Raw genomic sequence first — 27,866 nt, forward strand, 5'->3', positions numbered from 1 at the left:
GTTTCAGGAAATAATAATGGACCCTGATGTAATAATGAACGTAAGGTTACATTGCTGTAATGAACACCAAGAGAGTTACAGATTGAATTGATTCCTGGCGACAATGTATCTAATGGCTTACTGGGCAATTTAAATAATTTTTCACACCTCAGTTACGTCTACCCTCAGCCTTCTCTATCCCAAAGAAAACAATCCTTGTCTATCTATTCACAGTCACCAATGTTTAGACTTGGCAACTTCCTCATAAGTCTCTTCTGCACCTTCTCCAGCGCAATCATGCCTTTCCCATAATATTGTAACTGGAAACGTATACTTTATTCAAGCTGTAATACAACTAGTGTTGTGTGCAGGGTGAATCTTTCTCCTCATACACATATTTTTTTGCCTTAACTCATAAAAGAAAGAATCCTATTCATTTTATTGATGTGTCCTACCTGAGAAAAATCAATGGATATTCCCCCATTCCTTGACTATGTTAATATTCTCTCATTTATTGTACATTTCCCTGACTTGTTGCATCTCCCAGAATATATCACCTTACACTTCTAAGCTTCAGTTCCCTGACCAGAACTTTCCGCAGTCTAAAGCTCTCCACCTCACTGATGACAACATGGCAAATCACTGTAACTCCTGTAAACTATCATCCTGACAAAACTAAATCTGATCAATTCAGATATAGGTGAGCTTCTGTTTTGGGAGGTGTTACATTTTGAGAAAGGGTTTCGTGATTTTGCATAACATGAAGCACAACACCCGGGCACGTATTAAGAATTGTTGCAAAAGTACCCGTCTCCTAAACTTCTCAGGCAATGCACTCCAGATCGCAACCAACCTCGAGGTGAAAAGAATTATTTTCTTAGCTCCCCTCTCTCTTACTCTTCACTATAAAGTCCAACATGAAAACTTGGTCCCAAAGGCCCACAGAATCCAAATTAGCTTAGTAAAAGGAGATAGAGGGGTGCCCTCTGACTTTAAAAGCAAAGGTTTATTGCCATTCACTCTATCTATGCCACTCATAGATTTAAATTTATCGGTTTCCCCTTTGACCTTCTTGCTCCACAGAAAACAGAGTCTGTCGAAACTTTCCTCATAACTGAAACATTCCAGCCCAGGCAACTTTATAGTGAATCTCCTCTGTACCCTTTCCAGTGCGTTGACATCCTCTGTAGAGTGGGACAATCAATACAGCATGACTATGATCTAACCCAATGTTTCATCACAATCTCCATGCTCTTGTATTCTAAGCCCCAGCTAATGAAAACCAACATCCCATATACCTACTTCATCATCTTGTTTCCCTGTTCTGCCAACATCAAGGATCTGTAGACTTGTATAAAAAGCTTTCATTGTTCCTCAGTACTCTCAAGGCCTTACATTAAAGATGTTCATCCCAACGTTACCCAACTCCCAAAACGAAGCATCCTGCAGAAATGAGGATTAAATCTCATTTGCCACTGACTATCTGGTCAATATCGTTCTGCAATCTCAAATGATTCTTCCTCACCATCAGCACCACCACTAGTTTTTAATGTCATTTGCAAACTTATTAATCATGCCTCCCATATTCAAAACTGGCCAGGTTCCCTGCATTGTGATGTACCGTCGATTACTGGCTTCCGGTCATAAAATAAAACCTCAGTCATCACCCTCTGTATCTTATTAGCAAGTTAACCTGGGATGCAGAGATACAAAAGACTGCAGCTTCTGTGATCTGGAGCAAAAAGACAAGTTGCTGAAGGGACTCAGTGAGTCAGGCAGCAGACAGTATGTAGAAGCAAAGTCGATTGTGGACATTTCAGTTGAGAGACTACGTCAAGACATTCTTTGTCACTACTGTATTTGTTCTTGAGATTCAGGACACTTAAATGTCCTCCTTTTTCAGAAAATGTATTGTGGTTGCCCTCACCCACATTTCCTGAGCAGCGCCGTCATTCCAACGTGCTTCAAGGCCGCCACCATCGTCCCCGTGCCAAAGAAGTCTTCAGTGTCCTGCCTAAATGACTACTGTCCCATTGCACTCACATCCATAATCATGAAGTGTTTCGAGAGGCTCATCATGAGGCACATCAAGACCCTGTTGCCCCCCTCACTGGACCCCCTACAGTTTGCGTATCATCTCAACTGTTCAACAGACAACACCATTGCCATCACCCTCCACCTGGCCCTAACCCACCTGGACAAAAAAGACACGTACGTTCGAATGCTGTTCATAGACTTCAGTTCAGCATTCAACACAATCATCCCTCAGAAACTGATTGGAAAGCTGAGCCTACTGGGCCTGAACACCTCCCTCTGCAACTGGATCCTAGACTTCCTGACTGGGAGTCCTCAGTCAGTCTGGATCGGAAGCAGCATCTCCAACACCATCACACTGAGCACAGGGGCTCCCCAGGGCTGCGTGCTCAGCCCACTGCTGTTCACTCTGCTGACCCACAACTGTGCTGCAACACACAGCTTGAACCACATCATCAAGTTCGCCAATGACACGACTGTGGTGGGTCTCATCAGCAAGAACGAGTCAGCATTCAGCAAGGAGGTGCAGCGGCTAACAGACTGGTGCAGAGCCAACAACCTGTCTCTGAATGTGAACAAAAGAGATGGTTGTTGACTTCAGGAGGGCATGGAGCGACCACTCTCCGCTGAACATCGACAACTCCTCGGTAGAAATCATTAAGAGCACCAAATTTCTTGGTGTTCACCTGGCAGAGAATTTCACCTGGTCCCTCAACACCAGATCCATAGCAAAGAAAGCCCAGCAGCATCTCTACTTCCTGCGAAGACTGAGGAAAGTCCATCTCCCACCCCCATCCTCATCACATTCTACAGATGTTGTATTGAGAGCATCCTGAGCAGCTGCATCACTGCCAGGTTCAGAAATTGTACCATCTCGGATCGCAAGACCCTGCAGCGGATAGTGAGGTCAGCTGAGAAGATCATCGGGGTCTCTCTTCCCGCCATTACAGACATTTACACTACACGCTGCATCCACAAAGCAAACAGCATTATGAAGGACCCCATGCACCCCTCATACAAACTCTTCTCCCTCCTGCCGTCTGGGAAAAGTCACCGGTGTATTCGGGCTCTCACAATCAGACTTTATAACAGTTTCTTCCCCCAAGCTATCAGGCTCCTCAATACCCAGAGCCTGGACTGACAACAACTTACTGCCCTCTACTGTGCCTATTGTCTTGTTTATTATTTATTGTAATGCCTGCACTGTTTTGTGCACTTTATGCAGTCCTGTGTAGGTCTGTAGTCTAGTGTAGTTTTTTTTGTGTTGTTTTACGTAGTTCAGTGTAGTTTTTGTATTGTTTCATGTAGCACCATGGTCCTGAAAAACGTTGTCTTGTTTTTACTGTGTACTGTACCAGCAATTATGGTCGAAATGACAATAAAAAGTGACTTGACTTGACTTGACTTCCTTTCTCAGCCACCTCCACAGAGACAGACGAGTGGAGGAAATTAGAGTTCCCTTGGTCCTAACTTGTCATTCTACCAGACTCACCATTCAGCTCATTTCTTTGCAATAACTTCCCAACCACTGATGTTAAACTCACTGACCTGGCTTATCCCCACCATCCTTCCTGAATAAAGGGATCACATATACTGTCTTCCTGTTATCTAGCATCTCACCTGTAGCCTTCGGAGATTTAAATATCTCCGTCAAGGCCCCCGCGATGTCCTCTCTTACCTTCCATTCCAGCTCATATACCTCATCAAGCCTTAGGGATTTATTCAACATTACGCTCTCTCAGATATCCAATGCATCCTATTTTTAATGTTAGAATATCCCTGCTCCCTTCCTTGAAATTTGCAACTGGAGTGTTTTCTCATTAATGAACACAGATGATCCATAACCATTTAACACCTTGCCCAAGCCTCCAGTTCCACAAACAGATAGTCATTTTAGACACTAATAGACCTTAACTAGCTCTGCAGTTATTCTCTAGCTTATAACAGTTATAAAACATCTTGGGATTTTACTTAATCTTGTTTCTAATGTTCTTCATGCCCCTCTTTGCCTTCCTATTTTCTTTTCCAAGTACCTCCCTCACACGTTTTCTATTCTCAAAGGGCCTCAGCTTGCCTCTGTGTTCACCCCTACGTACCCATCATGAGAGGCGGAAATGGGTAAGGCCAGCCAGCTGAGCTGAGGTGAAGCTGTATAGGCCAATCCCCTGTAGATGGATGCAATGGATTCCAGAAACATTGATGAACTCCAACAACTTTGGACGAAAGAGATGGAAGGTCACAATGGTCTATGCTCCACTGGGAGCTGAAGGCCCAAGAAGAAGAAGAAAGGGCCTCACCTTTCTTTAGTACTCTACCAGAGGCTTCCTTTCCTTTATTAATATACAGGGGAATCTCGGAAATCTAAGTCCACAGCTCCATGGAAGTGGTGACACAGTCTGAAAGGGTGGTAAAGAAGGCATAATGCTTTCTTGCCTTTATTAGTTGTGTTGAGCAGCTTTATAAAACTCTAGTAAGGCTGCATCTGGAGTATCCCATTCATTTCTGGTCACCCCATTACAAGAAGGATGTGAAGGCTTTGGAGAGAGTGCAGAAAAGGTTTGTCAGGATACTGTCTGCATTGGAAGACAGATGCAACAAACTGACGTTTGGACAAACTAGGGTTTTCTCTGAAGCAGTACAGCAGAGGGGAGATCTGATAGGTTTATAAAATTATGAGGCATAGATAGAGTAGACGGTGGTTGCTTCATTCTCAGATCGAAATGTCTAATACCAGGGTGCAAGCATTTAACACGAGAGAGGGTATGTGAAAAGAAAATGTGCAGGGCAAATATTTTACACAGAAAATGGTGGGTGCCTGGACTGCCCAACCAGGGTGGTGGTGGAGCCAGATACTACAGAGGTGTTGAAGAGGTTTTCAGGTGGGCACGTGAATATGCAGTGAATGGAGCGATATGGACCGCGTGCAGGCTGAAGGAATTAGTGTAATGAGACGTCATTAGCTTATTTACTTCAGTAGAACATGGTGGGCCAAAGAGTCTGTTCTTGTGTTGTCCTGTCCTCTGTGTTCAAACACTCAATAACTCTTGACACCAGTAGCTCCATGACTTGACTTTCTTACCTCTCACCCTTTCAGGAACACATTAGGCCTGATTTTCTTCCCCACTTTTAAAGGATGTATCTATCCTATGACACTCTGTCTCATTTTGAAATTTCACCCCTCCTCCATCCACCCACCTTCCCCCTCACCTGGTCTCACTTATCACCTGGCAGCTTCAACCCCTTCCCCTCTCCCTAAATTATTCTGGATTCTGTCCATCTCTTTCTGGTCCTGGTGAAGGGTCTCGGCCAGAAACGTTGATGCTTAGTTCGCTCCATAGATGCTGCCTGACCTGCTGAGATCATCCAACCCTTTGTGTGTGGTGTTATGATACTGAAATCAGTTTTCCTCCAATTTCCAGGTCAACTTCACCCCTTTCTGTTACAACCCTGTAATGTATAGAGACACAGTCAATGTGCTCAGGATTGGCTCCAGTCCTGCTCTTCTCTAAAGGGACTTTCTACATTCAGACTCTCCTGGAATCTGCCCCATGTTGTGTAACACCAAAATACAGCAGCAGTGGGCTTAGAGGAAGTCTATCTGAAGGACCCCCATCACTCTGGACTTACCCTCCACCTTCAATGTTGTAAGAACAGTTTCTTCTGCTCTGTCATCAGATTTCTGGACAATGAATTCATGTACAGTTCATCGCTATTTTGCTCTCTTTTAGTACTATTTAATTCATATATATATATATATATATTCTGTGTTGTAATTTACAGTATTTTTATTATGTATTGCACTGTACTGCTGCTGCAAAACAACAATTTTCACAATATATGCCAGAGATATTAAATCTGATTCTGATATCTCTGTGAAACTGAGCAGTACTTTATCAGATTTAATCTGTCAATTTGTCAAATAGTTGCTAGTAATTAAGGTGCACTGCAACAGCTTGGCTAGACACGTGGCTAGGTCTGGAGCACATTACCGGGACTGAGGTACAACCTTTTTAAGTTTGATCTTGGACAGACATAAGAATTGCAAAGGGAGGACCCCTGGGGAGTTTCACAGTAGAAGGCTGTAAATGCAGTGGGCAGTGATGGTCTAACGTGCAGCGGTGCTTTTCTCGTGTTAATTTTGAGATGAGGAGTGTATTTTAACACTGGACTGGTATAATTTCAAACTATTCTTTTATAATAGGAGAAAAAAATTTGGTGAAAATGCACGGACTTGCCTGATCCAATCGATGCTGTATACAAGGGAAGGAGAAAGTGAAGCCCAAGGGTAGTGGAGCACACTTCATGCCCATATAATCCAGGAATTCAACAATGCACTCCACGATCCAGTCAAACAGCTGGAATCAAAGCACACCATGCATTGTGTTACAATTTGACCTTCCTCTTAGAACATTAGAAATGGCAGAACAGGTGGAACTTTCAGCCTTTAATGCGGTTTCTTACCCCATCCTAGAATCTCTTCATTTCGTCAATATCAGAAATCTCTACAAACACAATGGCCTAAACCTCTACAGTCATTTAGAACTGAGATTTCCAAAGATTCACCATCCACTGTGCCAAGACATTTGGTCTCATTTCAGTACTAAATTGCCTTCCATTATTGGGTATATTTAAAGCAGAAGTTGATAGGTTCTTGATCAGTCAGGGTGTCAAGTGTTACGGGGAGAAGGCAGGAGAATGGGATTGAGAGGGATAATAGATCAGCCATAATGGAATGGTGATGCAAACTCCAATATTTGAACGGCCTAATTCTGGTCTTACATCTTATGGACTTATTCTGGGTTTTTTTCGAGGGTGAAATTGTTTTAAAAATGCCTATCACCCAGATCCTCTCAACAGGTAAACTTTTTGTATGGGAATAAGAACTTCTAATCTAAAACGTCCAAATCAATTTCTTGGAAAAATATCCATAAAATAAAGCTGTTGAGTTTCTTTCTGTAACACACTTAAAAACCTATTAGCCAGGAACGCCCAAGAAGTGGAAAGGTTTAGGAATGATAAGACCAAAATCAACAGTTTCTCCAAGCATGCTGCCTTCACCATTTTGCATGTGCTAAGTTGCCCAAAGAGTATATTCACCATTGTGGCACACACTCACCTCGTCACCTATTCAAACAGTTACATTCACCATTGTGGCACACACTCACCTCTTCACCTATTCAAACAGTACATTCACCATTGTGGCACACACTCACCTATTCAAACAGTACATTCACCATTGTGGCACACACTCACCTCGTCACCTATTCAAACAGTACATTACCCATTGTGGCACACACTCACCTATTCAAACAGTACATTCACCATTGTGGCACACACTCACCTATTCACCTATTCAAACAGTACATTCACCATTGTGGCACACACTCACCTCTTCAACTATTCAAACAGTACATTCACCATTGTGGCACACACTCACCTGTTCAAACAGTACATTCACCATTGTGGCACACACTCACCTATTCAAACAGTACATTCACCATTGTGGCACACACTCACCTATTCAAACAGTACATTCACCATTGTGGCACACACTCACCTCTTCACCTATTCAAACAGTACATTCACCATTGTGGCACACACTCACCTATTCAAACAGTACATTCACCATTGTGGCACACACTCACCTATTCAAACAGTACATTCACCATTGTGGCACACACTCACCTATTCACCTATTCAAACAGTACATTCACCATTGTGGCACACACTCACCTATTCAAACAGTACATTCACCATTGTGGCACACACTCACCTCGTCACCTATTCAAACAGTACATTCACCATTGTGGCACACACTCACCTCTTCACCTATTCAAACAGTACATTCACCATTGTGGCACACACTCACCTCTTCACCTATTCAAACAGTACATTCACCATTGTGGCACACACTCACCTCGTCACCTATTCAAACAGTACATTCACCATTGTGGCACACACTCACCTATTCAAACAGTACATTCACCATTGTGGCACACACTCACCTATTCAAACAGTACATTCACCATTGTGGCACAGACTCACCTATTCACCTATTCAAACCGTACATTCACTATTGTGGCACAGACTCACCTCTTCACCTATTCAAACAGTACATTCACCATTGTGGCACACACTCACCTCTTCACCTATTCAAACAGTACATTCACCATTGTGGCACACACTCACCTCTTCACCTATTCAAACAGTACATTCACCATTGTGGCACACACTCACCTATTCAAACAGTACATTCACCATTGTGGCACACACTCACCTATTCAAACAGAACATTCACCATTGTGGCACACACTCACCTCGTCACCTATTCAAACAGTACATTCACCATTGTGGCACACACTCACCTCTTCACCTATTCAAACAGTACATTCACCATTGTGGCACACACTCACCTATTCAAACAGTACATTCACCATTGTGGCACACACTCACCTCTTCACCTATTCAAACAGTACATTCACCATTGTGGCACAGACTCACCTCTTCACCTATTCAAACAGTACATTCACTATTGTGGCACAGACTCACCTCTTCACCTATTCAAACAGTACATTCACCATTGTGGCACACACTCACCTATTCAAACAGTACATTCACCATTGTGGCACAGTCTCACCTATTCAAACAGTACATTCACCATTGTGGCACACACTCACCTCTTCACCTATTCAAACAGTACATTCACCATTGTGGCACACACTCACCTCTTCACCTATTCAAACAGTACATTCACTATTGTGGCACACACTCACCTCGTCACCTATTCAAACAGTACATTCACCATTGTGGCACACACTCACCTCTTCACCTATTCAAACAGTACATTCACCATTGTGGCACAGACTCACCTCTTCACCTATTCAAACAGTACATTCACCATTGTGGCACACACTCACCTCTTCACCTATTCAAACAGTACATTCACCATTGTGGCACACACTCACCTATTCAAACAGTACATTCAACATTGTGGCACAGACTCACCTATTCAAACAGTACATTCACCATTGTTGCACAGACTCACCTATTCAAACAGTACATTCACCATTGTGGCACAGACTCACCTATTCAAACAGTACATTCACCATTGTGGCACAGACTCACCTCTTCACCTATTCAAACAGTACATTCACCATTGTGGCACAGACTCACCTATTCAAACAGTACATTCACCATTGTGGCACACACTCACCTCGTCACCTATTCAAACAGTACATTCACCATTGTGGCACACACTCACCTATTCAAACAGTACATTCACCATTGTGGCACAGACTCACCTATTCAAACAGTACATTCACCATTGTGGCACAGACTCACCTATTCAAACAGTACATTCACCATTGTGGCACAGTCTCACCTCTTCACCTATTCAAATAGTACATTCACCATTGTGGCACACACTCACCTATTCAAACAGTACATTCACCATTGTGGCACACACTCACCTATTCAAACAGTACATTCACCATTGTGGCACACACTCACCTATTCAAACAGTACATTCACCATTGTGGCACACACTCACCTATTCAAACAGTACATTCACCATTGTGGCACAGACTCACCTCGTCACCTATTCAAACAGTACATTCACCATTGTGGCACACACTCGCCTATTCAAACAGTACATTCACCATTGTGGCACACACTCACCTATTCAAACAGTACATTCACCATTGTGGCACAGACTCACCTCTTCACCTGTTCAAACAGTACATTCACCATTGTGGCACACACTCACCTATTCAAACAGTACATTCACCATTGTGGCACACACTCACCTCTTCACCTATTCAAACAGTACATTCACCATTGTGGCACACACTCACCTCGTCACCTATTCAAACAGTACATTCACCATTGTGGCACACACTCACCTATTCAAACAGTACATTCACCATTGTGGCACAGACTCACCTCGTCACCTATTCAAACAGTACATTCACCATTGTGGCACACACTCGCCTATTCAAACAGTACATTCACCATTGTGGCACAGTCTCACCTCTTCACCTATTCAAATAGTACATTCACCATTGTGGCACACACTCACCTATTCAAGCAGTACATTCATCATTGTGGCACACACTCACCTATTCAAACAGTACATTCACCATTGTGGCACAGACTCACCTCTTCACCTATTCAAACAGTACATTCATCATTGTGGCACACACTCACCTATTCAAACAGTACATTCACCATTGTGGCACACACTCACCTATTCAAACAGTACATTCACCATTGTGGCACACACTCGCCTATTCAAACAGTACATTCACCATTGTGGCACAGTCTCACCTCTTCACCTATTCAAATAGTACATTCACCATTGTGGCACACACTCACCTATTCAAACAGTACATTCATCATTGTGGCACACACTCACCTATTCAAACAGTACATTCACCATTGTGGCACAGACTCACCTCTTCACCTATTCAAACAGTACATTCACCATTGTGGCACACACTCACCTCTTCACCTATTCAAACAGTACATTCACCATTGTGGCACAGACTCACCTCGTCACCTATTCAAACAGTACATTCACCATTGTGGCACACACTCACCTCTTCACCTATTCAAACAGTACATTCACCATTGTGGCACACACTCACCTCTTCACCTATTCAAACAGTACATTCACCATTGTGGCACACACTCACCTATTCAAACAGTACATTCACCATTGTGGCACAGACTCACCTCGTCACCTATTCAAACAGTACATTCACCATTGTGGCACAGACTCACCTCTTCACCTATTCAAACAGTACATTCACCATTGTGGCACAGACTCACCTCTTCACCTATTCAAACAGTACATTCACCATTGTGGCACAGACTCACCTCGTCACCTATTCAAACAGTACATTCACCATTGTGGCACACACTCACCTATTCAAACAGTACATTCACCATTGTGGCACACACTCACCTATTCAAACAGTACATTCACCATTGTGGCACAGTCTCACCTCTTCACCTATTCAAATAGTACATTCACCATTGTGGCACACACTCATCTATTCAAACAGTACATTCACCATTGTGGCACACACTCACCTCTTCACCTATTCAAACAGTACATTCACCATTGTGGCACACACTCACCTATTCAAACAGTACATTCACCATTGTGGCACACACTCATCTCTTCAACTATTCTAACAGTACATTCATCATTGTGGCACACACTCACCTATTCAAACAGTACATTCACCATTGTGGCACAGACTCACCTCTTCACCTATTCAAACAGTACATTCACCATTGTGGCACACACTCACCTCTTCACCTATTCAAACAGTACATTCACCATTGTGGCACACACTCACCTATTCAAACAGTACATTCACCATTGTGGCACACACTCACCTATTCAAACAGTACATTCACCATTGTGGCACACACTCACCTCTTCACCTATTCAAACAGTACATTCACCATTGTGGCACACACTCACCTCTTCACCTATTCAAACAGTACATTCACCATTGTGGCACACACTCACCTATTCAAACAGTACATTCACCATTGTGGCACACACTCACCTATTCACCTATTCAAACAGTACATTCACCATTGTGGCACACATTCACCTATTCAAACAGTACATTCACCATTGTGGCACACACTCACCTCTTCACCTATTCAAACAGTACATTCACCATTGTGGCACACATTCACCTATTCAAACAGTACATTCACCATTGTGGCACAGACTCACCTCTTCACCTATTCAAACAGTACATTCACCATTGTGGCACACACTCACCTCTTCACCTATTCAAACAGTACATTCACCATTGTGGCACACACTCACCTATTCAAACAGTACATTCACCATTGTGGCACACACTCACCTATTCACCTATTCAAACAGTACATTCACCATTGTGGCACACACTCACCTCTTCACCTATTCAAACAGTACATTCACCATTGTGGCACACACTCACCTATTCAAACAGTACATTCACCATTGTGGCACACACTCACCTATTCAAACAGTACATTCACCATTGTGGCACACACTCACCTATTCACCTATTCAAACAGTACATTCACCATTGTGGCACACACTCACCTATTCAAACAGTACATTCACCATTGTGGCACACACTCACCTCTTCACCTATTCAAACAGTACATTCACCATTGTGGCACAGTCTCACCTCTTCACCTATTCAAATAGTACATTCACCATTGTGGCACACACTCACCTATTCAAACAGTACATTCATCATTGTGGCACACACTCACCTATTCAAACAGTACATTCACCATTGTGGCACAGACTCACCTCTTCACCTATTCAAACAGTACATTCACCATTGTGGCACACACTCACCTCTTCACCTATTCAAACAGTACATTCACCATTGTGGCACAGACTCACCTCGTCACCTATTCAAACAGTACATTCACCATTGTGGCACACACTCACCTCTTCACCTATTCAAACAGTACATTCACCATTGTGGCACACACTCACCTCTTCACCTATTCAAACAGTACATTCACCATTGTGGCACACACTCACCTATTCAAACAGTACATTCACCATTGTGGCACAGACTCACCTCGTCACCTATTCAAACAGTACATTCACCATTGTGGCACAGACTCACCTCTTCACCTATTCAAACAGTACATTCACCATTGTGGCACAGACTCACCTCTTCACCTATTCAAACAGTACATTCACCATTGTGGCACAGACTCACCTCGTCACCTATTCAAACAGTACATTCACCATTGTGGCACACACTCACCTATTCAAACAGTACATTCACCATTGTGGCACACACTCACCTATTCAAACAGTACATTCACCATTGTGGCACAGTCTCACCTCTTCACCTATTCAAATAGTACATTCACCATTGTGGCACACACTCATCTATTCAAACAGTACATTCACCATTGTGGCACACACTCACCTCTTCACCTATTCAAACAGTACATTCACCATTGTGGCACACACTCACCTATTCAAACAGTACATTCACCATTGTGGCACACACTCATCTCTTCAACTATTCAAACAGTACATTCATCATTGTGGCACACACTCACCTATTCAAACAGTACATTCACCATTGTGGCACAGACTCACCTCTTCACCTATTCAAACAGTACATTCACCATTGTGGCACACACTCACCTCTTCACCTATTCAAACAGTACATTCACCATTGTGGCACACACTCACCTATTCAAACAGTACATTCACTATTGTGGCACACACTCACCTCGTCACCTATTCAAACAGTACATTCACCATTGTGGCACACACTCACCTCTTCACCTATTCAAACAGTACATTCACCATTGTGGCACAGACTCACCTCTTCACCTATTCAAACAGTACATTCACCATTGTGGCACACACTCACCTCTTCACCTATTCAAACAGTACATTCACCATTGTGGCACACACTCACCTATTCAAACAGTACATTCAACATTGTGGCACAGACTCACCTATTCAAACAGTACATTCACCATTGTGGCACAGACTCACCTATTCAAACAGTACATTCACCATTGTGGCACAGACTCACCTATTCAAACAGTACATTCACCATTGTGGCACAGACTCACCTCTTCACCTATTCAAACAGTACATTCACCATTGTGGCACAGACTCACCTATTCAAACAGTACATTCACCATTGTGGCACACACTCACCTCGTCACCTATTCAAACAGTACATTCACCATTGTGGCACACACTCACCTATTCAAACAGTACATTCACCATTGTGGCACAGACTCACCTATTCAAACAGTACATTCACCATTGTGGCACAGACTCACCTATTCAAACAGTACATTCACCATTGTGGCACAGTCTCACCTCTTCACCTATTCAAATAGTACATTCACCATTGTGGCACACACTCACCTATTCAAACAGTACATTCACCATTGTGGCACACACTCACCTATTCAAACAGTACATTCACCATTGTGGCACACACTCACCTATTCAAACAGTACATTCACCATTGTGGCACAGACTCACCTCGTCACCTATTCAAACAGTACATTCACCATTGTGGCACACACTCGCCTATTCAAACAGTACATTCACCATTGTGGCACACACTCACCTATTCAAACAGTACATTCACCATTGTGGCACAGACTCACCTCTTCACCTGTTCAAACAGTACATTCACCATTGTGGCACACACTCACCTATTCAAACAGTACATTCACCATTGTGGCACACACTCACCTCTTCACCTATTCAAACAGTACATTCACCATTGTGGCACACACTCACCTCGTCACCTATTCAAACAGTACATTCACCATTGTGGCACACACTCACCTATTCAAACAGTACATTCACCATTGTGGCACAGACTCACCTCGTCACCTATTCAAACAGTACATTCACCATTGTGGCACACACTCGCCTATTCAAACAGTACATTCACCATTGTGGCACAGTCTCACCTCTTCACCTATTCAAATAGTACATTCACCATTGTGGCACACACTCACCTATTCAAGCAGTACATTCATCATTGTGGCACACACTCACCTATTCAAACAGTACATTCACCATTGTGGCACAGACTCACCTCTTCACCTATTCAAACAGTACATTCATCATTGTGGCACACACTCACCTATTCAAACAGTACATTCACCATTGTGGCACACACTCACCTATTCAAACAGTACATTCACCATTGTGGCACACACTCGCCTATTCAAACAGTACATTCACCATTGTGGCACAGTCTCACCTCTTCACCTATTCAAATAGTACATTCACCATTGTGGCACACACTCACCTATTCAAACAGTACATTCATCATTGTGGCACACACTCACCTATTCAAACAGTACATTCACCATTGTGGCACAGACTCACCTCTTCACCTATTCAAACAGTACATTCACCATTGTGGCACACACTCACCTCTTCACCTATTCAAACAGTACATTCACCATTGTGGCACAGACTCACCTCGTCACCTATTCAAACAGTACATTCACCATTGTGGCACACACTCACCTCTTCACCTATTCAAACAGTACATTCACCATTGTGGCACACACTCACCTCTTCACCTATTCAAACAGTACATTCACCATTGTGGCACACACTCACCTATTCAAACAGTACATTCACCATTGTGGCACAGACTCACCTCATCACCTATTCAAACAGTACATTCACCATTGTGGCACAGACTCACCTCTTCACCTATTCAAACAGTACATTCACCATTGTGGCACAGACTCACCTCTTCACCTATTCAAACAGTACATTCACCATTGTGGCACAGACTCACCTCGTCACCTATTCAAACAGTACATTCACCATTGTGGCACACACTCACCTATTCAAACAGTACATTCACCATTGTGGCACACACTCACCTATTCAAACAGTACATTCACCATGGTGGCACAGTCTCACCTCTTCACCTATTCAAATAGTACATTCACCATTGTGGCACACACTCATCTATTCAAACAGTACATTCACCATTGTGGCACACACTCACCTCTTCACCTATTCAAACAGTACATTCACCATTGTGGCACACACTCACCTATTCAAACAGTACATTCACCATTGTGGCACACACTCATCTCTTCAACTATTCAAACAGTACATTCATCATTGTGGCACACACTCACCTATTCAAACAGTACATTCACCATTGTGGCACAGACTCACCTCTTCACCTATTCAAACAGTACATTCACCATTGTGGCACACACTCACCTCTTCACCTATTCAAACAGTACATTCACCATTGTGGCACACACTCACCTATTCAAACAGTACATTCACCATTGTGGCACACACTCACCTATTCAAACAGTACATTCACCATTGTGGCACACACTCACCTCTTCACCTATTCAAACAGTACATTCACCATTGTGGCACACACTCACCTCTTCACCTATTCAAACAGTACATTCACCATTGTGGCACACACTCACCTATTCAAACAGTACATTCACCATTGTGGCACACACTCACCTATTCACCTATTCAAACAGTACATTCACCATTGTGGCACACATTCACCTATTCAAACAGTACATTCACCATTGTGGCACACACTCACCTCTTCACCTATTCAAACAGTACATTCACCATTGTGGCACACATTCACCTATTCAAACAGTACATTCACCATTGTGGCACAGACTCACCTCTTCACCTATTCAAACAGTACATTCACCATTGTGGCACACACTCACCTCTTCACCTATTCAAACAGTACATTCACCATTGTGGCACACACTCACCTATTCAAACAGTACATTCACCATTGTGGCACACACTCACCTATTCACCTATTCAAACAGTACATTCACCATTGTGGCACACACTCACCTCTTCACCTATTCAAACAGTACATTCACCATTGTGGCACACACTCACCTATTCAAACAGTACATTCACCATTGTGGCACACACTCACCTATTCAAACAGTACATTCACCATTGTGGCACACACTCACCTATTCACCTATTCAAACAGTACATTCACCATTGTGGCACACACTCACCTATTCAAACAGTACATTCACCATTGTGGCACACACTCACCTCTTCACCTATTCAAACAGTACATTCACCATTGTGGCACAGTCTCACCTCTTCACCTATTCAAATAGTACATTCACCATTGTGGCACACACTCACCTATTCAAACAGTACATTCATCATTGTGGCACACACTCACCTATTCAAACAGTACATTCACCATTGTGGCACAGACTCACCTCTTCACCTATTCAAACAGTACATTCACCATTGTGGCACACACTCACCTCTTCACCTATTCAAACAGTACATTCACCATTGTGGCACAGACTCACCTCGTCACCTATTCAAACAGTACATTCACCATTGTGGCACACACTCACCTCTTCACCTATTCAAACAGTACATTCACCATTGTGGCACACACTCACCTATTCAAACAGTACATTCACCATTGTGGCACAGACTCACCTCGTCACCTATTCAAACAGTACATTCACCATTGTGGCACAGACTCACCTCTTCACCTATTCAAACAGTACATTCACCATTGTGGCACAGACTCACCTCTTCACCTATTCAAACAGTACATTCACCATTGTGGCACAGACTCACCTCGTCACCTATTCAAACAGTACATTCACCATTGTGGCACACACTCACCTATTCAAACAGTACATTCACCATTGTGGCACACACTCACCTATTCAAACAGTACATTCACCATTGTGGCACAGTCTCACCTCTTCACCTATTCAAATAGTACATTCACCATTGTGGCACACACTCATCTATTCAAACAGTACATTCACCATTGTGGCACACACTCACCTCTTCACCTATTCAAACAGTACATTCACCATTGTGGCACACACTCACCTATTCAAACAGTACATTCACCATTGTGGCACAGACTCACCTCTTCACCTATTCAAACAGTACATTCACCATTGTGGCACACACTCACCTCTTCACCTATTCAAACAGTACATTCACCATTGTGGCACACACTCACCTATTCAAACAGTACATTCACCATTGTGGCACACACTCACCTATTCAAACAGTACATTCACCATTGTGGCACACACTCACCTCTTCACCTATTCAAACAGTACATTCACCATTGTGGCACACACTCACCTCTTCACCTATTCAAACAGTACATTCACCATTGTGGCACACACTCACCTATTCAAACAGTACATTCACCATTGTGGCACACACTCACCTATTCACCTATTCAAACAGTACATTCACCTTTTTGGCACACATTCACCTATTCAAACAGTACATTCACCATTGTGGCACACACTCACCTCTTCACCTATTCAAACAGTACATTCACCATTGTGGCACACATTCACCTATTCAAACAGTACATTCACCATTGTGGCACAGACTCACCTCTTCACCTATTCAAACAGTACATTCACCATTGTGGCACACACTCACCTCTTCACCTATTCAAACAGTACATTCACCATTGTGGCACACACTCATCTCTTCAACTATTCAAACAGTACATTCATCATTGTGGCACACACTCACCTATTCAAACAGTACATTCACCATTGTGGCACAGACTCACCTCTTCACCTATTCAAACAGTACATTCACCATTGTGGCACACACTCACCTCTTCACCTATTCAAACAGTACATTCACCATTGTGGCACACACTCACCTATTCAAACAGTACATTCACCATTGTGGCACACACTCACCTATTCAAACAGTACATTCACCATTGTGGCACACACTCACCTCTTCACCTATTCAAACAGTACATTCACCATTGTGGCACACACTCACCTCTTCACCTATTCAAACAGTACATTCACCATTGTGGCACACACTCACCTATTCAAACAGTACATTCACCATTGTGGCACACACTCACCTATTCACCTATTCAAACAGTACATTCACCTTTTTGGCACACATTCACCTATTCAAACAGTACATTCACCATTGTGGCACACACTCACCTCTTCACCTATTCAAACAGTACATTCACCATTGTGGCACACATTCACCTATTCAAACAGTACATTCACCATTGTGGCACACACTCACCTATTCAAACAGTACATTCACCATGGTGGCACACACTCACCTATTCACCTATTCAAACAGTACATTCACCATTGTGGCACACACTCACCTCTTCACCTATTCAAACAGTACATTCACCATTGTGGCACACACTCACCTATTCAAACAGTACATTCACCATTGTGGCACACACTCACCTATTCAAACAGTACATTCACCATTGTGGCACACACTCACCTATTCACCTATTCAAACAGTACATTCACCATTGTGGCACACACTCACCTATTCAAACAGTACATTCACCATTGTGGCACACACTCACCTCTTCACCTATTCAAACAGTACATTCACCATTGTGGCACAGACTCACCTCTTCACCTATTCAAACAGTACATTCACCATTGTGGCACACACTCACCTCTTCACCTATTCAAACAGTACATTCACCATTGTGGCACACACTCACCTATTCAAACAGTACATTCACCACTGTGGCACAGACTCACCTATTCACCTATTCAAACCGTACATTCACTATTGTGGCACAGACTCACCTCTTCACCTATTCAAACAGTACATTCACCATTGTGGCACACACTCACCTCTTCACCTATTCAAACAGTACATTCACCATTGTGGCACACACTCACCTCTTCACCTATTCAAACAGTACATTCACCATTGTGGCACACACTCACCTATTCAAACAGTACATTCACCATTGTGGCACACACTCACCTATTCAAACAGAACATTCACCATTGTGGCACACACTCACCTCGTCACCTATTCAAACAGTACATTCAACATTGTGGCACACACTCACCTCTTCACCTATTCAAACAGTACATTCACCATTGTGGCACACACTCACCTCTTCACCTATTCAAACAGTACATTCACCATTGTGGCACACACTCACCTCTTCACCTATTCAAACAGTACATTCACCATTGTGGCACAGACTCACCTCTTCACCTATTCAAACAGTACATTCACTATTGTGGCACAGACTCACCTCTTCACCTATTCAAACAGTACATTCACCATTGTGGCACACACTCACCTATTCAAACAGTACATTCACCATTGTGGCACAGTCTCACCTATTCAAACAGTACATTCACCATTGTGGCACACACTCACCTCTTCACCTATTCAAACAGTACATTCACCATTGTGGCACACACTCACCTCTTCACCTATTCAAACAGTACATTCACTATTGTGGCACACACTCACCTCGTCACCTATTCAAACAGTACATTCACCATTGTGGCACACACTCACCTCTTCACCTATTCAAACAGTACATTCACCATTGTGGCACACACTCACCTCTTCACCTATTCAAACAGTACATTCACCATTGTGGCACACACTCACCTCTTCACCTATTCAAACAGTACATTCACCATTGTGGCACACACTCACCTATTCAAACAGTACATTCACCATTGTGGCACAGTCTCACCTCTTCACCTATTCAAATAGTACATTCACCATTGTGGCACACACTCACCTATTCAAGCAGTACATTCATCATTGTGGCACACACTCACCTATTCAAACAGTACATTCACCATTGTGGCACACACTCACCTCTTCACCTATTCAAACAGTACATTCACCATTGTGGCACAGACTCACCTATTCAAACAGTACATTCACCATTGTGGCACAGACTCACCTCTTCACCTATTCAAACAGTACATTCACCATTGTGGCACAGACTCACCTATTCAAACAGTACATTCACCATTGTGGCACACACTCACCTCGTCACCTATTCAAACAGTACATTCACCATTGTGGCACACACTCACCTATTCAAACAGTACATTCACCATTGTGGCACAGACTCACCTATTCAAACAGTACATTCACCATTGTGGCACAGACTCACCTATTCAAACAGTACATTCACCATTGTGGCACAGTCTCACCTCTTCACCTATTCAAATAGTACATTCACCATTGTGGCACACACTCACCTATTCAAACAGTACATTCACCATTGTGGCACACACTCACCTATTCAAACAGTACATTCACCATTGTGGCACACACTCACCTATTCAAACAGTACATTCACCATTGTGGCACACACTCACCTATTCAAACAGTACATTCACCATTGTGGCACACACTCACCTATTCAAACAGTACATTCACCATTGTGGCACAGACTCACCTCGTCACCTATTCAAACAGTACATTCACCATTGTGGCACACACTCGCCTATTCAAACAGTACATTCACCATTGTGGCACACACTCACCTATTCAAACAGTACATTCACCATTGTGGCACAGACTCACCTCTTCACCTGTTCAAACAGTACATTCACCATTGTGGCACACACTCACCTATTCAAACAGTACATTCACCATTGTGGCACACACTCACCTCTTCACCTATTCAAACAGTACATTCACCATTGTGGCACACACTCACCTCGTCACCTATTCAAACAGTACATTCACCATTGTGGCACACACTCACCTATTCAAACAGTACATTCACCATTGTGGCACAGACTCACCTCGTCACCTATTCAAACAGTACATTCACCATTGTGGCACACACTCGCCTATTCAAACAGTACATTCACCATTGTGGCACAGTCTCACCTCTTCACCTATTCAAATAGTACATTCACCATTGTGGCACACACTCACCTATTCAAGCAGTACATTCATCATTGTGGCACACACTCACCTATTCAAACAGTACATTCACCATTGTGGCACAGACTCACCTCTTCACCTATTCAAACAGTACATTCATCATTGTGGCACACACTCACCTATTCAAACAGTACATTCACCATTGTGGCACACACTCACCTATTCAAACAGTACATTCACCATTGTGGCACACACTCGCCTATTCAAACAGTACATTCACCATTGTGGCACAGTCTCACCTCTTCACCTATTCAAATAGTACATTCACCATTGTGGCACACACTCACCTATTCAAACAGTACATTCATCATTGTGGCACACACTCACCTATTCAAACAGTACATTCACCATTGTGGCACAGACTCACCTCTTCACCTATTCAAACAGTACATTCACCATTGTGGCACACACTCACCTCTTCACCTATTCAAACAGTACATTCACCATTGTGGCACAGACTCACCTCGTCACCTATTCAAACAGTACATTCACCATTGTGGCACACACTCACCTCTTCACCTATTCAAACAGTACATTCACCATTGTGGCACACACTCACCTCTTCACCTATTCAAACAGTACATTCACCATTGTGGCACACACTCACCTATTCAAACAGTACATTCACCATTGTGGCACAGACTCACCTCGTCACCTATTCAAACAGTACATTCACCATTGTGGCACAGACTCACCTCTTCACCTATTCAAACAGTACATTCACCATTGTGGCACAGACTCACCTCTTCACCTATTCAAACAGTACATTCACCATTGTGGCACAGACTCACCTCGTCACCTATTCAAACAGTACATTCACCATTGTGGCACACACTCACCTATTCAAACAGTACATTCACCATTGTGGCACACACTCACCTATTCAAACAGTACATTCACCATTGTGGCACAGTCTCACCTCTTCACCTATTCAAATAGTACATTCACCATTGTGGCACACACTCATCTATTCAAACAGTACATTCACCATTGTGGCACACACTCACCTCTTCACCTATTCAAACAGTACATTCACCATTGTGGCACACACTCACCTATTCAAACAGTACATTCACCATTGTGGCACACACTCATCTCTTCAACTATTCAAACAGTACATTCATCATTGTGGCACACACTCACCTATTCAAACAGTACATTCACCATTGTGGCACAGACTCACCTCTTCACCTATTCAAACAGTACATTCACCATTGTGGCACACACTCACCTCTTCACCTATTCAAACAGTACATTCACCATTGTGGCACACACTCACCTATTCAAACAGTACATTCACCATTGTGGCACACACTCACCTATTCAAACAGTACATTCACCATTGTGGCACACACTCACCTCTTCACCTATTCAAACAGTACATTCACCATTGTGGCACACACTCACCTCTTCACCTATTCAAACAGTACATTCACCATTGTGGCACACACTCACCTATTCAAACAGTACATTCACCATTGTGGCACACACTCACCTATTCACCTATTCAAACAGTACATTCACCATTGTGGCACACATTCACCTATTCAAACAGTACATTCACCATTGTGGCACACACTCACCTCTTCACCTATTCAAACAGTACATTCACCATTGTGGCACACATTCACCTATTCAAACAGTACATTCACCATTGTGGCACAGACTCACCTCTTCACCTATTCAAACAGTACATTCACCATTGTGGCACACACTCACCTCTTCACCTATTCAAACAGTACATTCACCATTGTGGCACACACTCACCTATTCAAACAGTACATTCACCATTGTGGCACACACTCACCTATTCACCTATTCAAACAGTACATTCACCATTGTGGCACACACTCACCTCTTCACCTATTCAAACAGTACATTCACCATTGTGGCACACACTCACCTATTCAAACAGTACATTCACCATTGTGGCACACACTCACCTATTCAAACAGTACATTCACCATTGTGGCACACACTCACCTATTCACCTATTCAAACAGTACATTCACCATTGTGGCACACACTCACCTATTCAAACAGTACATTCACCATTGTGGCACACACTCACCTCTTCACCTATTCAAACAGTACATTCACCATTGTGGCACAGACTCACCTCTTCACCTATTCAAACAGTACATTCACCATTGTGGCACACACTCACCTCTTCACCTATTCAAACAGTACATTCACCATTGTGGCACACACTCACCTATTCAAACAGTACATTCACCATTGTGGCACAGACTCACCTATTCACCTATTCAAACCGTACATTCACTATTGTGGCACAGACTCACCTCTTCACCTATTCAAACAGTACATTCACCATTGTGGCACACACTCACCTCTTCACCTATTCAAACAGTACATTCACCATTGTGGCACACACTCACCTCTTCACCTATTCAAACAGTACATTCACCATTGTGGCACACACTCACCTATTCAAACAGTACATTCACCATTGTGGCACACACTCACCCATTCAAACAGAACATTCACCATTGTGGCACACACTCACCTCGTCACCTATTCAAACAGTACATTCACCATTGTGGCACACACTCACCTCTTCACCTATTCAAACAGTACATTCACCATTGTGGCACACACTCACCTCTTCACCTATTCAAACAGTACATTCACCATTGTGGCACACACTCACCTCTTCACCTATTCAAACAGTACATTCACCATTGTGGCACAGACTCACCTCTTCACCTATTCAAACAGTACATTCACTATTGTGGCACAGACTCACCTCTTCACCTATTCAAACAGTACATTCACCATTGTGGCACACACTCACCTATTCAAACAGTACATTCACCATTGTGGCACAGTCTCACCTATTCAAACAGTACATTCACCATTGTGGCACACACTCACCTCTTCACCTATTCAAACAGTACATTCACCATTGTGGCACACACTCACCTCTTCACCTATTCAAACAGTACATTCACTATTGTGGCACACACTCACCTCGTCACCTATTCAAACAGTACATTCACCATTGTGGCACACACTCACCTCTTCACCTATTCAAACAGTACATTCACCATTGTGGCACAGACTCACCTCTTCACCTATTCAAACAGTACATTCACCATTGTGGCACACACTCACCTCTTCACCTATTCAAACAGTACATTCACCATTGTGGCACACACTCACCTATTCAAACAGTACATTCACCATTGTGGCACAGACTCACCTATTCAAACAGTACATTCACCATTGTGGCACACACTCACCTCTTCACCTATTCAAACAGTACATTCACCATTGTGGCACAGACTCACCTATTCAAACAGTACATTCACCATTGTGGCACAGACTCACCTCTTCACCTATTCAAACAGTACATTCACCATTGTGGCACAGACTCACCTATTCAAACAGTACATTCACCATTGTGGCACACACTCACCTCGTCACCTATTCAAACAGTACATTCACCATTGTGGCACACACTCACCTATTCAAACAGTACATTCACCATTGTGGCACAGACTCACCTATTCAAACAGTACATTCACCATTGTGGCACAGACTCACCTATTCAAACAGTACATTCACCATTGTGGCACAGTCTCACCTCTTCACCTATTCAAATAGTACATTCACCATTGTGGCACACACTCACCTATTCAAACAGTACATTCACCATTGTGGCACACACTCACCTATTCAAACAGTACATTCACCATTGTGGCACACACTCACCTATTCAAACAGTACATTCACCATTGTGGCACACACTCACCTATTCAAACAGTACATTCACCATTGTGGCACACACTCACCTATTCAAACAGTACATTCACCATTGTGGCACAGACTCACCTCGTCACCTATTCAAACAGTACATTCACCATTGTGGCACACACTCGCCTATTCAAACAGTACATTCACCATTGTGGCACACACTCACCTATTCAAACAGTACATTCACCATTGTGGCACAGACTCACCTCTTCACCTGTTCAAACAGTACATTCACCATTGTGGCACACACTCACCTATTCAAACAGTACATTCACCATTGTGGCACACACTCACCACTTCACCTATTCAAACAGTACATTCACCATTGTGGCACACACTCACCTCGTCACCTATTCAAACAGTACATTCACCATTGTGGCACACACTCACCTATTCAAACAGTACATTCACCATTGTGGCACAGACTCACCTCGTCACCTATTCAAACAGTACATTCACCATTGTGGCACACACTCGCCTATTCAAACAGTACATTCACCATTGTGGCACAGTCTCACCTCTTCACCTATTCAAATAGTACATTCACCATTGTGGCACACACTCACCTATTCAAACAGTACATTCATCATTGTGGCACACACTCACCTATTCAAACAGTACATTCACCATTGTGGCACAGACTCACCTCTTCACCTATTCAAACAGTACATTCATCATTGTGGCACACACTCACCTATTCAAACAGTACATTCACCATTGTGGCACACACTCACCTATTCAAACAGTACATTCACCATTGTGGCACACACTCACCTCTTCACCTATTCAAACAGTACATTCACCATTGTGGCACAGTCTCACCTCTTCACCTATTCAAATAGTACATTCACCATTGTGGCACACACTCACCTATTCAAACAGTACATTCATCATTGTGGCACACACTCACCTATTCAAACAGTACATTCACCATTGTGGCACACACTCACCTCTTCACCTATTCAAACAGTACATTCACCATTGTGGCACACACTCACCTCTTCAGCTATTCAAACAGTACATTCACCATTGTGGCACAGACTCACCTCGTCACCTATTCAAACAGTACATTCACCATTGTGGCACACACTCACCTCTTCACCTATTCAAACAGTACATTCACCATTGTGGCACACACTCACCTCTTCACCTATTCAAACAGTACATTCACCATTGTGGCACACACTCACCTATTCAAACAGTACATTCACCATTGTGGCACAGACTCACCTCGTCACCTATTCAAACAGTACATTCACCATTGTGGCACAGACTCACCTCTTCACCTATTCAAACAGTACATTCACCATTGTGGCACAGACTCACCTCTTCACCTATTCAAACAGTACATTCACCATTGTGGCACAGACTCACCTCGTCACCTATTCAAACAGTACATTCACCATTGTGGCACACACTCACCTATTCAAACAGTACATTCACCATTGTGGCACACACTCACCTATTCAAACAGTACATTCACCATTGTGGCACAGTCTCACCTCTTCACCTATTCAAATAGTACATTCACCATTGTGGCACACACTCATCTATTCAAACAGTACATTCACCATTGTGGCACACACTCACCTCTTCACCTATTCAAACAGTACATTCACCATTGTGGCACACACTCACCTATTCAAACAGTACATTCACCATTGTGGCACACACTCATCTCTTCAACTATTCAAACAGTACATTCATCATTGTGGCACACACTCACCTATTCAAACAGTACATTCACCATTGTGGCACAGACTCACCTCTTCACCTATTCAAACAGTACATTCACCATTGTGGCACACACTCACCTCTTCACCTATTCAAACAGTACATTCACCATTGTGGCACACACTCACCTATTCAAACAGTACATTCACCATTGTGGCACACACTCACCTATTCAAACAGTACATTCACCATTGTGGCACACACTCACCTCTTCACCTATTCAAACAGTACATTCACCATTGTGGCACACACTCACCTCTTCACCTATTCAAACAGTACATTCACCATTGTGGCACACACTCACCTATTCAAACAGTACATTCACCATTGTGGCACACACTCACCTATTCACCTATTCAAACAGTACATTCACCATTGTGGCACACATTCACCTATTCAAACAGTACATTCACCATTGTGGCACACACTCACCTCTTCACCTATTCAAACAGTACATTCACCATTGTGGCACACATTCACCTATTCAAACAGTACATTCACCATTGTGGCACAGACTCACCTCTTCACCTATTCAAACAGTACATTCACCATTGTGGCACACACTCACCTCTTCACCTATTCAAACAGTACATTCACCATTGTGGCACACACTCACCTATTCAAACAGTACATTCACCATTGTGGCACACACTCACCTATTCACCTATTCAAACAGTACATTCACCATTGTGGCACACACTCACCTCTTCACCTATTCAAACAGTACATTCACCATTGTGGCACACACTCACCTATTCAAACAGTACATTCACCATTGTGGCACACACTCACCTATTCAAACAGTACATTCACCATTGTGGCACACACTCACCTATTCACCTATTCAAACAGTACATTCACCATTGTGGCACACACTCACCTATTCAAACAGTACATTCACCATTGTGGCACACACTCACCTCTTCACCTATTCAAACAGTACATTCACCATTGTGGCACAGACTCACCTCTTCACCTATTCAAACAGTACATTCACCATTGTGGCACACACTCACCTCTTCAC

The 27,866-nt window shown here is 43.1% G+C and overlaps 1 protein-coding gene across 3 annotated transcripts in view; it reads right to left on the reverse strand.

Moving 5' to 3' along the window:
* Nucleotides 1-27,866, reverse strand: part of LOC140715250 (hexokinase HKDC1-like) — a 129,403-nt gene that overhangs the window by 24,476 nt on the left and 77,061 nt on the right. For all 3 annotated transcript variants that reach the window (XM_073027169.1, XM_073027167.1, XM_073027168.1), the window contains one exon: nt 6,249-6,368. In XM_073027169.1, the coding sequence (XP_072883270.1) occupies nt 6,249-6,368 (120 nt within the window). The remainder of the gene's footprint in view (nt 1-6,248; nt 6,369-27,866) is intronic.

This window comes from Hemitrygon akajei, chromosome 23 (genome assembly GCF_048418815.1).
Source record: "Hemitrygon akajei chromosome 23, sHemAka1.3, whole genome shotgun sequence".
NCBI lineage: Eukaryota > Metazoa > Chordata > Chondrichthyes > Myliobatiformes > Dasyatidae > Hemitrygon > Hemitrygon akajei.